We start from the raw sequence: 16,709 nt of genomic DNA, 5'->3' as shown, positions 1-16,709 counted from the left end.
AGTGCCTTTGTTTGGAGCACCTCATTCACGACAGATTTAGCATCTTCAAATCTGAGGAAATTCCAAACCTCACTTATATTCCGGAGGTTCCTGATCTCTTCTTTCCAGCTATTAACTTTTCCTTTAGTTAACTTCTCAAGGCATCATTTTTAAAGATTCAGATTTTCATCAGCAAGCTTATTTTTTATAATCTTCCAAACTTTAAAGAAGAAAAAAAAAAAAAGGACTCCAGATGAACTGGAACGTAGATCTGATTGGAGCCATGCTTAGAGCCATGGCTATCAAAGCAGCAGAGTGACTTGAATGAGGGGATTGCTTTGCGACCTTTAAGCTGGAGGCTTTATTTCAGAGATAACGAAGCATGGTTCCTGCCTCTCATTCCAGAATTAGAAGTGCCAGATAACATGCACTCAGACCTGAAAGCAGCTGCCGTTTTGTTTGTTTTGCTTTGGAAGTAAAGAAGAGTTTTGTGGTTGCTGCAGTAGTCCTAGCACAATGAGATGCTCATCCCTATAGCTGTAATTTGCAGTAACGATAAGAGAATCAGAGCATACCCCACGGCTATCAGAAGAACCAGCTGGGGACTCCCAGCAAGGAGGCGACTGTATCGCTTCTGTTCGGCTGCACTGGTGACTGGCTATCCCACACACCTATAAAAGTAATGAGAAGGGTAGCCACGCGTTTATCTGCATTGGTTTGAAGTCGCCTGTATAGGCAGAAATGGTGAAGGGAGAACGAGGAAGACTTGAAGGGTGTGAATTTTATGAAACATCCGATGGAAACCTCGTGTTTTCCAGGGCGCTCTGAAGAGCCTTGCCAACCTGCCGACCGCTCGTGCACGAAGCACCGAGAGGAAAGCAGCTCCTGCAAGCTCCCAGCGCCCAACGCGGCGCCAGCCTCCAACCCGCGCCCGCCGCCTCGGGCCGGATCCCCGCGGTACCCCGCACGCTCCTCTGCTTCGCGGCGGCGCCTCCACACACCCGGCCGCAGAGCGCCGAGCTATGCCTGGGGCCGGCCCTACCTGCTCCCCGCCCCCGCCGCCCCCTCCGCCCCCTCCTCCGGCCCCCGCCCCACGTGTGCGCCCGCTCCCCCTCGGCCCCGCTCCCCTCAGCCCGGCCCGGCCCGGCCCCCGCCCGGGGCCGTGCTCGCCCCTTCCCCCGCGGTCGCCTCAGCACCGGCCGTGAGGAGCCGTCCCGCCCCCGCCTCCTCGCTTCCCCCGCACCGCAGCCAGCTGTAAAACCGCCCCTTGTGCTTGGCAGTGAGTTGTGCGCTTCTCGCTGCCCGTTCTACACACTTCTTTCTTTGGACTCGGTTAATTATTATCTTACTGCTGTTTTTACTGCGGACATTTAGATTTAGCCTGGTTCCGTTCCGTTGGATTTTTTTTTCTTTTTTTTTTTTTTTCTTTTTTTTTTTTTTTCGGAGGGAGGGGAGTGGAAGCTCAAACCCATTTTTTTCTTCTTCTTCTTTTTAACTATTTTTCCTTTCCCCCCCTCTTTGGAGAGAGAGGAGGGGGGATGCAACGTGGACCCTGCTGCTGGCACCACCGCGTCCCGCTGCAACCTGCGGAGGAGGAGGAAGAGGAGAGAAGAAGGAGCCGCAGCGGCTGAAGCCTCCCCGCGAGGATCTGCGGAGCGCTGTCCCTCTCCCCGCCTCGCCGTTCCTCCGCCGCTTCCCTCCGGGGCCGCCGCCGCAGCATGGGCAGACGGCGGTGGATGCGCCTGCAGCCCTGCTTCCTGTGGCTCAGCTGCCTGGCGCTCTGCGCGAACGGAGCCGCCGGGCAACAAAAGCCGCCGCCGCGGGTCCGCCCTGCGGGAGGAGCGGGCGGCATCTACCCCGCCGCCGCCGTCGTCGCGCACCGGGAGGAAGGGGCCGGCAGTGCCGCCGCTGCGGGCCGGGTCCGCCGGCGGGGACAGCAGGAGGCGCTCCGCGGGTACGGGCGCGCTCCGCGGGGAGGGATGGGGCCTCGCCGCTGCCCCGCGCCTCGCTGCCGCCCGGGGTCGTGTAGCGCTGGGGGGTAGCTTGGCGTTGGCGATGCTTTGCGCTGTGCTCAACAAAAAATGGCTTTCCCGAATGTTTCGGGGCACTTATCGCTGACCTAGTCTGTAAGTCTTAACGGTCCCTCTTGTCCCGGGTGCTGCAGGCAGCTTGTACAGCCAGGCATGTGTGCTCAGCCCTGTGTCCGTCCCCTCGGCAGTTCCTGCAAGGATGGGTGCATGTGGCCTGCCGCCTATTCTGCTTTTCCTCTCATGCTAACCAGTGCTACTGATGTGAAATAGAAGGGCTTGGAACGCCTTACCATAGGGGAAGCATTATTGCTTTCTGGAGGACTATGCGTTTTTGTGTTTCATGTCACTGGCAGACCTAAGTTTCTTCCCATGTGTTCATAAAACTGTGGGTTCTGCTTGTATTGATATATACATATATATATATATACATATATATATATATATACTGTTATGTAAACATTTTTGTATATGCACACATTTATACGTATTTGTCTGTGTGACAGGCCAAATGTGTGTGGCTCTAGATTCCATTCCTACTGCTGCCCTGGATGGAAAACGCTCCCAGGAGGAAATCAGTGCATTGTTCGTAAGTGTCTTGACTTCAAGTTTCTACTGCCCTAGGGGCAATAATAAGAATAAGTGTTCTGTGAGTTACTGCTCTATTCAGTGTGAGGGAGGAGAATTCCTGCTGTAATTCATTTGGCTGGATCTGTCGTTGGCCTTGTATTACATTTTTTTCCTTTTTTAAAAAAAAAGTCCACATATCAGGTCCACATATCTTGAAAGACTGGCAGATTGCTGTATTTTCTTTGGTGCATTTGTAAAAGGCATGTTTCCACTTATTTTTTTAAATAAAAGAACAAGACAATGAAGGAAAAATGAAAAAAAAACCAACCTTCCATAAATCAAATTATACTGTAATATTGGAAAGAAAGAAGTCCAAAAGGTCTTGATGGAGAGAGCAACTGAGACCTCAAGTTTTCTGAAACTCCTGTGGTAGGCTTGGAACTGCAGTTCTTGGGAAAACTTTTTTACATCTGGGATGCCTATCCTCTTTTTTAGTTGTATTTTTTATAGCTATAGGGCACACAGACTGTGATTATTGTCTTTTCATAATAGATAGAGTGTTGACAGATGTGCTGTTGACATGGCTTGGCAGAAAAAAAAAAAATCTGCAGGATGCTCCATGTAGGAAACATTGTCTGCTTGGAAAGGAAATTCAGAATTAAGTCAAAGTTTCTGTCTATTAGATAAAAGCTAATATTGGGTATATCCCTTTTAATGGGAGACTTCCCATTCATCCCAGCCTGCTGTCATCATTTTTCCTAAAAATCATGCTCAAGTTCAGAATTCAGGTTCAAGAACACACTCCCTCTACCACAAGCACAAGCAATAGAGGTCTTTGTATTACTCTGTTGAATGAGGTACAGAGATCCTGGACCAAGCTAGGAGGAATGGGAGGTAAACCAGCACCTTGGTGTGGCACTGAAAAGTGGCTGTGGCTGCTGCCTGCTGAGCAGGGCTTGTTCATCATGAGTGAATTGGCAGTGCTAATGTTGCACCTGACTGCACCATGGGTCACTGCTGTTCATCTCAGGCTAACCGTAGCATTTTTAGTGTCAGTACAGCTGTGAAGTAAAAGGAGCTTCTCATAATGTTTGGTCCTTATTTATTGTCTCTTACCAAGTCTCAGTATTGACTTATTTAAAAATTAAACTGAGTTTTAGAAATGGATTCTGGCTGTCCAGTATGCCATTGGCTTGTAATAGATTTTTCACTCTGCAGGGTACCCAGCTCCACAGCAGTCATGGAGATTCAATGATTTAGGTGCTTTCAGAAATCTGGATAAATCACTCTTGTGATTCTCAGTGACTCTTGCAGACCTTGGTCTCAAGTCTCTTCACAGCCAGACTAACTTCTGACCTGCCATTAATTTGTACACACAAAGAACAACTTTTAGCTCCTGCTTAACTTCCTGGACTTTAATTGCAGCTCTCCAACATGTTTGAAAAGTCAATGACCTTGCCAGGCCAAGCTGTCAGACTGGCAGCGGCGTGTTCCAATTTGTATTTTGTGTGAAAGTTGAAGAGCACAGATCTCTACACTCACAGGAAATGTTTGTGGAGGTGATGGTCCCTCTTGCTGGAGTTGCTGAGCTGGGCACAGCCCCTGAGGGTGACACAGGGCAGCAGATGTCTTACTGGAGATGAGTTGATTATAATTAGCTGGTGACTATAGCCGGTGATACTCAAGTATGCTGATGAGGACCCAGGCTGGAGAAAAGGTAGAAGAGAGAATGCACATTCTGCAAGGAACATATTTGAACTCTGAAATGGGGCAAGAAAAGTTTGCTTTCTTGTGAGAGACAGCTCATTCATGCAAGTTTTCCTACGTCCGAAGTGGAGCACAAGTATTCTGGGAAAGGCCTTATTTCTTTCTTAATGTGGACTTTTTTTAGGTACTCAGTATATCCTTGGCAGATTATCTGCGTGAGGAATTTGTTCCATTTGTAGTCCTTCAGTTGAGAGATGTTCTTACTGGTTATTTAGTTCTGTTAAAACCCTGGAGATAGCTACAAAGGCACCATGATGCTTGCTTGTCTTATTTATTTATTTATTTCATTTTTGCTTTACATCTCTTGTGAGATGTGTACTTCTGAGATCCTCCTGTGCTGGACTGGACCTTAAAGTCTCAGGCTCTCCTGTGGTGCATTTGCTAATCCAGCAGATTATTTAGGTGAATTCATTTGGATCCCATTTGAAGTTTGGATTTAGAATTTAACTATTTTCTGGCTCTGTGGTTTCTTTGTGCAGTAGAGCTCCGTTGGCTGGTGGGGGAGGAGAGAAGGAATAACTTGAGGCATGGTGAGGACAGCACAATAGTGTGCACTGTGTGTTCATAATGTATTGTGGTCAGGCTTTCTGGAGAGCAATGTAAAATTAGTTTCACAATGAAAATGTGGGGATACATGAGTACAGATACAGTATTTAGGGAAACCCCACACAATATGGAAAGCTCAAACATTGGCTTCCAAAAAAACAGGTTTGCGTGTGGGCAGGCAGTCTTAGAAAAGAGAGATCCTGAAATGCTTCTGAAATAGGGATTGTAAGAGAGAAGCCTTACCATAAAGTAGAGTTCATTGATCATATTGTTTGTATTCATTCAGAACTTTGATTTTTCCTGAAGTTTTCTACTGGCCTTGTGGTCTAAAATACATAATTCCAATAATTTTACATTATTTGCGTAGTAGGTTGGCATTTCTGATGAGGGAAAGAGTTGACTATTTGTATCAAGTGGTCAGACCAGTGTTTGAATATGTCAAGTTCCATTCTGTTTGTCTCCAAGATTGTCAGAAATACCATTTATTCCAAAATTCAGTCTGCTTTATTTAACTTACATTTATTTTTTATGCGTATATTAGCTGACCTAATGAACTGGGGGCGCTGGTTTTGTTTTTTTCTTGTTTGTTTTTAAAGGAGAAGCTGTTAACACACCTTTAGCTTTTTCCTGTAATTTGAGGCTAAGGTTACTGTGAATCATTGACTTCTGAAATGTGTTCTTCCCCAGCAATCTGCAGAAATAGCTGTGGTGATGGATTTTGCTCTCGCCCTAACATGTGCACTTGTGCAAGTGGACAAATATCACCTACTTGTGGACCGAAATCTAGTAAGGACTTACTGTATTTATTTTCCTTAGAGATATCATTTTAAATAATTCTTGTTATCTATTTATTATTATAATAATTTTTCATTGCTGAATGCATATGTAACACAGACTTCAGTATCTATAGGCTTTTTGATACGGATTGGTTTTCCGTATGTGCATTATTACTCATAGTGACAAAATTGAAAAAAGAAAAAAAAAAAAGATGTGTTTAAACAGGTAAACATGTTTTAATGCAAATGTGTGCGGTATTAACATCTTCCTCGAGTCCATTTTCCTAAAAGTGAAAATCATGCAATCGTCAAGTTAATTAAAAGTACTAAGTTGCTAAATATGGTCATAGAGAAACTCTCTTCATTGTAGCTTCATCAATGCTTTAAAAATAAAGTCTTTCCCAATAGCTGTACGTAACAGCTTTTGTTACGGAATTCCTGAGCATGCCCTTAAATACGAAGTTGACGTCTGTTCTCAGATGTCTCTGTTTTTATCCATGCTTGCTTCCTGCTGTGGTGTTTGGCATAAATGCTCATGCCCATATGTCTCCTGGTCCCTGCAGCGCAGCAGTGCAGCATCAGGTGCATGAACGGTGGTACCTGCGCTGATGACCGGTGCCAGTGCCAGAAGGGCTATGTTGGGGTCTACTGTGGACAGCGTAAGTAGCCATCCTGGTGTGTCTGTGGTTCAGTCCTGCGGGCCAGACATCCTCCTACAGACAGGATATGAACATAGAAAACACAGAGCAGAATGCTAGAGCAGAGTGATGCTGTTGTGGGGAACAGCATGTAGCTGGAAGTCAGTTCGTTTGTGACGTGCGTTTGTAATCTCTGAGATTCAAAGTAGGGATTGAGTTCACCAAATAGTTCTGACTGGAAAAAGCCTTTAGGAGTGGTGACAGCATGCATTCCATTTGCGTGTTTTTTGTTTTTGTTTTCAAACCATATGGTCAATTAATTTTTCATTCTTTTTGAAGAAATTTATTCAGAATAGGTGCTTAACTGGTGTGCCACAGCAAGTTTTTCTGTTTTCTCTTTGACTAAGGAAAAAGATTAAATATAGTTCAAGCTCTTGGGTGTTTTTTAGTTGGCAGACAAGGTAGAAAGTCAATTATTTGCACAGTTCTACCTAGGGCAGTATTGACAGGCTATACAGATTTAGCAAACAATAGAAATTACTGAGACTGCAGTTTAAGGATTTGAAGTAAGGTGTTCTGAGGCTAGATGTTGAGTTCTTAGCTGAGAGGCTAGCTGGTGGAGGTCTGAAGGAAATAGAAACAAAAAAGGCTGCTGTGCAAAGATTGGTCAGACTGGACAGTTAGGAGAATATCCTTTTGTCTTGCTGTTTTGACTTAGTGCTTTAAAGCAGCCTTTTTTTTTTTTCTTCTTCTGCTTGGGTAAGCTCTCAAAAAACTTAAGGTAATAGTTGTAACAACACAACCCTTGTTCATGACAGATTTACTTCTGAATGTTGGTGGCCCCATCGTGCACATTTTAAAGTCCTGAGCCAAATGTGAACGCTTTCAGACAGGCATGTTTAGAGTAAACAGATGAAAAGATGTCTCTAAAGCAGTCCATAAAGCCTGAACTGGTCTCAGCGAATATCTTGTTAGGTTCCCCACTGTGATACAGAGCATTTTTCTGATTTGAAAGATTTACTACCTTTATATTCCTGAGGCCTTTTCGCACTGGATACTCAAATACATTATAAACCCTGGCCTAGAAACTTTTAGACTGGGACCTCTTTGCTGCTTTTCGCATGACTTAAAGACAGTGAGACTGTCTTTTAGGTGAAATTTGTTGATTTGGATTGTATGCTAACTTTGAACAAGGCTGTATGTCCTGGAAACAGTGACCCGGATAATAGCCAGAGTTGATCAAAAAATGTTAATGATATTATTTGAACTAGTTGATGAATTGCCTCTCTTTCAAAGCCTGAGAAGGCTTCATTGCTTTGAAGGGAGGCTTTGTTCTTGGTTCTCCCCATCGACAAAATTGAGAGAGTGAGTGAGTGTGCAGAACTTTCATAACTGCAGAAGTACCTTTTCCTCCTTTCCATACTGTGCCTTCTTACCAAGAAAAAAAAAGTTTTATTTCTTTTAGGGATCCTTTTGGAAGCTTGGTCTCTGATGGTGCTTAAACATAAATTAAACTGGTAATTCCTTTCCCTTGCTCCAAGCTTCTCTTCTTCTGCTAGCATTATGAATCCTGAGTCCCAGGCCCTGATTCCTGAGAGGTTTGTTGCTGCTGCAAGTGAATGTCACAACTTAATGTGTGCGCAAATTAGTTGGGTTTGTACCTGCTAATGGTGATGGATGTAAGTTCTTATGATTAGAGACTATTGCTGCACAACTGTTTAAATAGTGTACTGAAGTTAAGTGTCTGCCAAAAAGCTGTGCTGAATAAGATTAATTAAACAGCTGCTTGCAATTAAGGTGGAGCAGGTGTAAGTACTAATGGAATTTGACCTGAACAATCATTATTGTTAATGTTTGTCTTTGGGTCCAAAGAGACTTAGAGGAGTTGACGGGGAAAAAAATGAGTTTTGAATAACATGGATGCATAAAATGTTGTTAACATAGCTTTTTTTTCTTTCTTTTTGTTAATTGAAGCTGTCTGTGAAAAAGGCTGCCAGAATGGAGGACGGTGTATTGGACCTAATCGCTGTGCATGTGTCTACGGGTTTACTGGCCCTCAGTGTGAAAGAGGTAAAAGAAATAAATAAGGCAGTTATGAGCAGTTATATGCAGCCATGTGCATGTGCAAGTTTTGAAAAGTATATTTGCCAGCTGAGCCAGTAAGTTCACAAAAGTCATTTGTTTGTACTTTTAGAAAGCATGTCCTTATGTTGGATAGCCACAGCTCAAGATGGCAAATACAAAGCTCGTACAGCTGGGAAGAATTTGAGTTGATCCTGTTTTGTGTGATAGTTGAAAAATGAGCTATCTTTTTCTCTTAGCTACATGATATTATATGAGAGCAAATTGCACCTCAGATTGCTGTGTATTAGAATCGCACATACATAATTAGATCAGGATTATTTGCTCTGGTTAATTCTGTTGTACAGGAAAAAGTAAGACAAGGAAGAAACATTTCTCATTTGTGAAAACAACTGAAAAGTACTGAAGTTAAAGTGCTTTTGTTAATTGGGTGATCAACGTAGGACATTATTTTAAAATTTTATAGAGAAATTCTTTAGCTTTCTTTTTTCTGACAAAAAGTCAGTTTTAATGATGCTGAATAAAATGTTTCTAGTGTTACACTATGTGATTAGCACATAAATAATTAAGGCACTGTCTGTATATCTCCGTTTACTCTTGATCTGTTTGCACTCTCAGAAATCTAAATGCTTTTTAGTAAATGAGAAAGTTGTTTTTATTTTCAAAGGTGACTCTAGAGAAGTAGTAATGTAGAACTGCTGCTCAACATTATTTTGTGCGTGTCAAACTAATAAGCTTAACCCAATTGACTGTCCTGCTGGGCTGGATTTTTAAAGAGTGGATATAAATGGGAACTGCTTTACAGAATATGATAAGAATCATACATTTTTTACAATGAAGTTGTCAACTGTAATCAAAGCTGATGCTGAAGATCTTAGCAGAAATGTTATTCTTCATCTTCCTTTAAGTTGGTGTGTTTGCAAATATGTTCTCATCAAAAAGGACACTGAAGAACTGAGCAACAGTGTTGTGAAGTCCCAAGCGCTTTCAAATATTGTTGTCTTACCCCTTTAAACATTCAACCGATTGTTAATTTAAAAAGCAGGATGGGGTCATTTACGTCAGTAGAAAATAGTCTAGGGTTACTCTTTTAACATCACATTCTTACTTGAGCAGTGGGTAAGACACTCAGGGCAAAATCAGACAGAATCATAGAATAATGTAAATGTGAAGAGACCTCCACCAGGCCGTCTAGTCCAGCCCTTCAATTAGCAATCTGATCAGCTTGCTCATGTTTGTGTCCTATCAGCAGTGTTGTAGTATGAAGACATACAGCATTGGAAATTTCACCTTCCCAGTACAACCTGTTCTACTGTTTGACCACGCTCGTGGTGGAAACTTCTATATTAATACCTAATCAGAGTTTTGCATGTTCGATTTTGTGTTTCTTGCCTCTTGTCTGTGTCCTTTGAGACTCCAAGAAGAATCTGTCTCCAGTTTCTCTGCATCCTATCGCAGGAAGCAATATACCCCTCTTAAACTCTCCTCTTGTTAAGGCTGTGCAAACTTTGGTCCATCATCCTCCTCACACAGAGCAGGTGCTCCAGCTCCCTGATCAGTGTGGTGCCCCTTCCCTGAACCTTCTTCCATATGTCCATATCTTTTCTTCTATTGGAGAGTGAAAAACTACGCATTACTCTGGTGCAGTCTAAGAAGTGCCAGATAGGGGCAGAGGGTCTCTTTGCTGGAATGGATGCTCCTCTCATATTGACAAACCCCGTCGAACTGGCCTTCTTTGCTGCAGTGATGGACAACTAATGCATATTAAGGTTTTTGTCTACTTGGGCCCCCATAATCCCTTTCTAAGAGCCTCCTGGCTGTGAGTTGGTCTCTAGCCTGTATTGTTCCATTGAGTTAGTTCATCCTGGTTGTGAGACTTCATCTGCTTTTGTTGAATGTTTTGAAATAGCTCCTAGGCTATTTTTTATTTTTATTTTTTAAGCTGTCCGGTCACTCTGGGTCTGTCCTCCAGTATATCAGCTGGTGCCTCTGGTTTGGTGTCTTCTCCAAGCTTGCTGAAAGAGTGTTCTTGTGCCATTACCCAAGTTGTTAATGAACACATTATGCTGTTACTTGTTCCAGTGATATTCCCTGAAGCCTGCACTAGCTTTCTGTCCTCAGCTGCAATTTGCACAACTCTTTAAGCAAGCAGACCAGCTTTCTGCTCACCTTCTTTATGGTTCGTGTATTCAGCCTATTTCTCTCAAATGGCTGTCTCACCATGGAAGGCTTCTGCTAGGTCATGTGCTAAGTCAGGCAGACTGACTTTAGCAGACTGCCCTCCTGTCTTCATGTTAGTTACCTTAATTTTGAAAGCAGTGATGAAACTGAAAGCATTTGAATGAAACTGAAAAAACCAGGAATTTGTATTTGCTATTCCGTGTTTGTTTTTTATACCCACTAGATGTCACAAGCAACAGAGAAATGTAAAGTACGAATTTGTTTCTTTGTCTGTAATTACTTACGGTTTTCATTCTTAAAATCAGATTGACACTTGCTGCTGTTGGTTTAGTTTTTGCTGGTGTGTTATATCCAGCCCATTCCTTACAGTAAATTCTTGTGAATGAAGCTCAAGTACCCAATTCTTTCACATTTATGTGAGTGTGGAAAGTCAGAAACATCAGTCTGTCAAGAACTCTGCTAGTGTTTGTAACTGTTTTCAGAAATCTGTCTTTGTAGAATGAATGGTTTCATCTAGCAAAAAGAAACACTACCTATCTTATCAATTTAGGATGGATTTTCAAAGCAATGTGAAGTGGTTGGACAATATGAATTTGCTTTCTAGTTTGAGCCATAGTTCATGTGGAGCTAATACTTGGATACCTTCAATAGATAGATAATAGTTCTATCTGGACAATAATGTAGTAGAATCATAATACTGAAAATAAATTTTTATTATTCTTAGTGTAGTCTGCATTCAGAAATATTTTATTTAATGCCAGAAAACTTGGTAGGCTTTCTTTTTGTCAGAAGCAGTCACCCATAATTAAGATTTCCTTTTAGTTTAGGATCTGACTTGTTTCAGCGCTGTGGAATCTTATTAATAGACAGGACAGACTCCAACTGTGGGAATGACTTAGTCTTTTTTAAGGATGGTTATGTGTGCAAAATAGGTTGACTTCTGTGAAAGATTCTAGTGCTAACAGATGTTTTAACTTCATTTTTGCTCAGACAAAAGCTTTACAGTCTGCTTTCTTACAGTTCATTATGAAAATATAAAACTGCAGAATTCAAGAGAAAAAGGAAGTAAATAACTGTATTTTGGCATCTCTGTTAGCTGTCTTTCAAAGTCATGTATTCAGTCTACTATTGAAACATGATGTGCAGAATGTTACTGTTTAAGGACATTTAAGCCATTGTTCTTTTGTTCTTTTTTTTTTCCTTCTTTTTTTAGTTGGAAAGTATGTTGTATTTAGACGTCTGAAGCTTCTTGCTTGAAATTAGAGATAGTAGGCAAAATTTACTTCTGCTATGGTCACCAAAATGTAGCACATGTAAATTATATATTATATATATATATATATATATCTCATGTAATATGCTTTTGTAAAGTGGAAAGGATTAAATTAAATTTCTCCTCATCTTTTCTCTTGATGTTGCATAGCCTTTCTTAGTTCAGTTACGATATCAGGGTCGTAAGTACTATAAAATGAATAAAGAGGGGTATATGCGATCCGTGAAGTTCTGGCTTTTCTTACATGCCATTCTTACATGGCATCCGTTACATAGTCCTAATTCATGCTGTTTGGGGGGAAAAAAAATACTGTGGTAGGAGTTCATGATCTGTGGTGCAACATGTGGTAGCAAACTTCATGTGTGTTTTAAATATGTTAGGCCTTTGTGAAATACTTTGTAAAATACGAGAAAGCTAGTTGTAGGCAAGGCAACATAGATACTACTGTGCTTGTCAGGTTAAACAGAGTGTGATGTGCTTATAGGGAGGGATTAATTTCTCTAAAATAAATAGTTTCTCTGTTTTTTCATAGCTACCTAAGGTTGTAATTGTGGAAGTGGATCAATGCACAATATTTAACCCATCAAACACATGCAAAGAACGTACAAGGTCGCACAGTATTTTTCTTAAAGCTGCTCTTGCATGCACTGCTCTGTAGTCTGTTCTGATATTGCCTTTCTTATGAGGGTGACCACCAGCTTGTAAACTTGTATATAAACACATTGGTTGCTGTTGATTTATTAGATTGTCTTTCCTTTTCATCTATTCCATTGGCTTGCAAATTTTAGACTTAAGTGGGGTAGAGCATCTCTGAAGACGCTGGATTTTAGAATTTATTGACATAGCATGCTTTGCTGACTTTCAGAAAATTCTGTCATATTTCCAAGTGTAAATGGCAAGACAAAATTTTATGAAGAAGAAGCTAGTAACTTATTGTACTTTTGTTCAGTAAAAGAAAGATGATTTGTGTAATGTATCCTGGCAGTGACTGCTAATAATGCAATACTTCTAATTTACCTGAGCTGAATTACATCAAAAAAAATGTAAAGGATACCTTAAATCTTTATTCTCTCCAACAGTAATTTACAGGTTAGATTTTTAACCTAGTAAGAACTTAATAATTTACAACAAAATGCAGAAGTCAGTGATTTCTTTATCTGTTTGTAGAAGTTCCATTATGCTTTGCAGTTTAAAAAAAAAAAAAAAAAAAAAAAGCCTCTGTACTTTAATTTTAGACTGATTTTAGCAACAGTTCATTACTCCTTAACTAAAATCATATAGTTTGTCATTAGCAAGGGCAGTTCACATAATCTTATCAGAATTATAAGGGATTTTGTCTTGTTGGTTTTTTTACGTTACTGTGTTTTGAATGCATGATTCTTATTGTTCTGTAAATTAAGTTCTTTTAAAATAGATATTTTCTTCCTAATTTAGAACATATGTAGCTCTCCTTGAGATTGGCCTCCCAGACTCAGTTATATGATAAAACGTGACTGCTTGTTCAGCTATCTGGGCTCCTAGCAGACTAATTTCCGGGCTGGAGACAGGAGGCTGAGCAGTAACTAATGACTGGCATGATTACAGTATTTAACTTGAGACTTGCTGCTGGGTTAACAAGAAAGCAGAACCTGTCTGGGAGCTTGTGCTTTACTCTTTCTGATACATACAGTGACCTTTTATATTTCCTGTCGAAGTCTGTTCTTTTGGTCAGCTTCTTCTCCTTGATTTGCAAACACAAAAGATGCAAGCATTTGATTTTGTCTGTTTTTACAAAAAAAATAAAAATAAAAAGATGTTGAAATTTAGCTGTCCTACCCAGTGGAAGAAAACTGGAAAAAAAAAAAAAAAAGTCCACAAGAAGCCAAATGAAGCAGAATAAATGGCCTGACCCTCAATTTTTTTCTGGCATGATCAGTTCTTCTGATTTCTCAAGCTGTCTATATGAGAAAATAATATTTTTGTTCCTGATCACATCCTGTACTTTTTTTTTTTTTTTTTTTTTTTTGAATAGTCGGTGATACATAGAGGTTTATGTAGCAGGATGGAAAAGCAGCATTTGTTTCCTTCTTTGTCATGGGTTAGTGGACAAGAAATGGGAGAGAGACATCCTATCACTGCTGAAAATCTGCCTTCATCCCACGTGGAAGAACAGTGCTTGCAGACTGTGCAAAAGTGGTGGGATGGGTGCCTTACATTGAGAAGCAAGGGGTTTTTGGATTGAGTAGGAATAGCTTAGGGAAGAACACCGAAGAAGAGAGAGAACTTCAAGTCGGGCAGATGAATGAAGAGAAAAAGAGTAAATATAGCAGTTGAACACAGCATAAGAACTTCAGAAAAGGAGAAGCTTTTGGGTTGTTCTCAGTAAAATTGTTGCTTGTGAATCTTAGCCAAGTGTGCATGTTGCACCTGCAGTTCCTAGTGGTACATGAAGTGACCTCCCTGTGTCAGCAGCAGCTCTGATCAGTGACAGAAGAGTCCGAGGAGAAATGGACTGATGGAAGAGTGCAAAGTGAGATGACAACAGAGGGATAGGGTGGCTTGGGAAATGGGGTACTGCAGGGGAATATCCAAATAGGCTTGAGGCAGTCTGCTGGATGTGAGCCAGCAGTGTGTCCTTACAGCTCAGAGGACTGACTGTGTTTTCAGTTGCGTTGAAAGAGGGGTGGCCAGCAGGGAGAGGGAGGTGACTGTTCCCCTCTGGTCAGTTCTTGTGAGGCCCCATCTGCAGTATTGCATCCAGACCTGGGGCCCCCAGAACGTGAAGGGCACGAAACTCTTGGAGCAGGTCCTGAGGTGGACCAGTAAGATGGTCAGAGGGCTGGAGCACTTTTCCTGTGAAGAAAGGTTGAATGAACTAGGCTAGATTAGCTTGGAGAAGGCTCCGGGGAGACCTCATTGTGGCCTTCCAGTACTTGAAGGGAGTGTATAAACATGAGGGGGAACGGCTGCTTTCAAATTTGGATACTGATAGGACAAGGTGGGATGGTTTTAAACTGAGACAGGAGAGGGTTAGGTTAGACATTAGAAAGAAGTATTTCACAGAAGGTGGTAAAGTACTGGAACAGGCTGCCCAAGGAGGCTGTGGATGCCCCATCCCTGGAGGCATCAAGGCCAGGCTGGATGTGGCTCTGGGCAGCCTGCTCTGGTGGTTGGCAGCCCTGCTCATAGTAGGGGTGTTTGAACTGGATGATCATTGTGGTCCTTTTCAACCCAGGACATTCGATGATTGTATGATGTCACTGAAACGGAGGTCTGTTTCCTGGGATAAAAGAGCATACATCTCACGTTGTATTTGAGAGCAATTGCTTTCATGTGACCTTCTCGACAGGAAGGTAGTTTGTCTTGATCTGTTTAAGGACAAAGATGAGAATGGGTAAAAAGAAAATATTTCTTCAATCCAGCAAGATGCTGAGGTTAAACAAATGCAAAGAAATAACTAGGGTAAAGGAAGGGACATATCAGTGAACAGCATATATACTAACTGAAGCAGAAGAGGAGAAAATTCAGATTTAAAGCAAGCAAGGAGGAAATAAAATACTTAAGAAGCTTCACTTTCCTGTGACAGGTATGTAAAAGATCTTGTATGCAGTTCATCAATATCTGTTTTTTGGTTGTTGGACCATGAGAAGCAGAGATAGTTCAAGTTCTGTGAGTTACAGTGAGAATAACTGTGGACCTTTGAGGGCTTACACATGGGATTGTATGCTTTGAAGGAGTACCCCAGTTTTTTTGGATGTTTAGTAGCAAAAATGTTCTTGTGGTTGATGAGCTTTTCTCTTTTAGTAGGAGCTGTGGGGATGTAATATCTTATTTTTGCAGTTTCTTTTTTTGTTTGTTTTTGCTTTATAGTGGCTAGCATGAGGCTAAACTGAAATAGATTTTCATTGTTTAGGATAGAATGTGTGCATGTAAGTGTGTCCCTGCTCTGAAGAGCTAACCAGACAAAGCATGTATTATTGCCTTCACCCACTCCGAAAGGGAATGGGGCACTGTGAGACTGCAATTCATTGAAGGCTGAGCAGGGTTGTTTCAGCAGGCTTAGTAGTCAACCAATATCCTGAGTTGTTTTAACTAGAGAGGTCATACATATCATTTTGTTGGAGTTAGTGTGAGACTGCTGAATTTTGCATTTTGCATGCTCAGGGAGTGAATGTAATTGAAAATGCCGGACATTATTATCCTTTTTTTTTTTTTTTTTTTTTTTTTTTTACTTTTTTTTTAGTGCATAGAAAATGGAATACTTAGCTGCTGAACACTAATTTTGTTTCAGTCTGCTTTTATCCATTGGGATCATGTGTTGAGACACTTTCTGTTTGTAAAGGAACCACTCTGGGTCTGTTGACTGAATTGAGAAAAATACTATTTCAGTGGCATCTTCTGATAGCCTCATTCAGTTCACAGGGGTGTTCATCTACAGTGAAATAAAAACATGGGTTAAAAGTGCTACAAAATCCCCTCTTAAAAAACAAAACAAAACAAACAAACAAAAAAAACCAAAACTCAATAAAGAAGCATTTATGTCAGCTTTTCCCATACATAGGAAAAGCTGTGTATTAGCAAAATGCTTCAGTTTCATTTATCTTATTTCCCTTCAAGATAGTAAGAGATAACAATTACAGATGTTTGTGGCAATGAGGTGAGATTTTATCTGACATAAATTTGGCAACTCCATATATAGGTATTGAAATTGTCTACTTGTGAAGAACAAGAAGGTGAATATCTTAAGTTAGAGAAATACATCAGATTGTTTGTTAGAAGATCCTGATAGTTATTTTCATTGTTTGTTTGAGACTAGAGATCTCAAACTCTGAGTATGATGTACTTTTTGGTTTGCGCAGTTAAGTGCGGTCCATATTCAGGCAACTCCAGT

General features: G+C 41.2%; 1 protein-coding gene across 2 annotated transcripts in view; it reads left to right on the top strand.

The window, feature by feature from the left end:
- The first annotated feature begins 1,155 nt into the window (after nt 1–1,155).
- FBN2 (fibrillin 2) overlaps nt 1,156–16,709 on the top strand; it is a 157,853-nt gene continuing 142,299 nt past the window's right edge. The window contains exons 1-5 of one of the 2 annotated variants that reach the window (XM_052701072.1): nt 1,156–1,933; nt 2,513–2,595; nt 5,577–5,675; nt 6,229–6,324; nt 8,278–8,373. In XM_052701072.1, coding sequence (XP_052557032.1) covers nt 1,698–1,933; nt 2,513–2,595; nt 5,577–5,675; nt 6,229–6,324; nt 8,278–8,373 — 610 coding nt within the window. In that variant the 5' untranslated portion in view covers nt 1,156–1,697. The remainder of the gene's footprint in view (nt 1,934–2,512; nt 2,596–5,576; nt 5,676–6,228; nt 6,325–8,277; nt 8,374–16,709) is intronic. The other variant, XM_052701073.1, reaches the window with a different exon arrangement.

This window comes from Tympanuchus pallidicinctus, unplaced genomic scaffold, assembly GCF_026119805.1.
Source record: "Tympanuchus pallidicinctus isolate F22 unplaced genomic scaffold, pur_lepc_1.0 scaffold4, whole genome shotgun sequence".
In the NCBI taxonomy this organism is placed as follows: Eukaryota; Metazoa; Chordata; class Aves; order Galliformes; family Phasianidae; genus Tympanuchus; species Tympanuchus pallidicinctus.
Note: the sequence above shows the minus strand (reverse complement) of the source record. Positions and strands in the feature narration are given on the sequence as shown.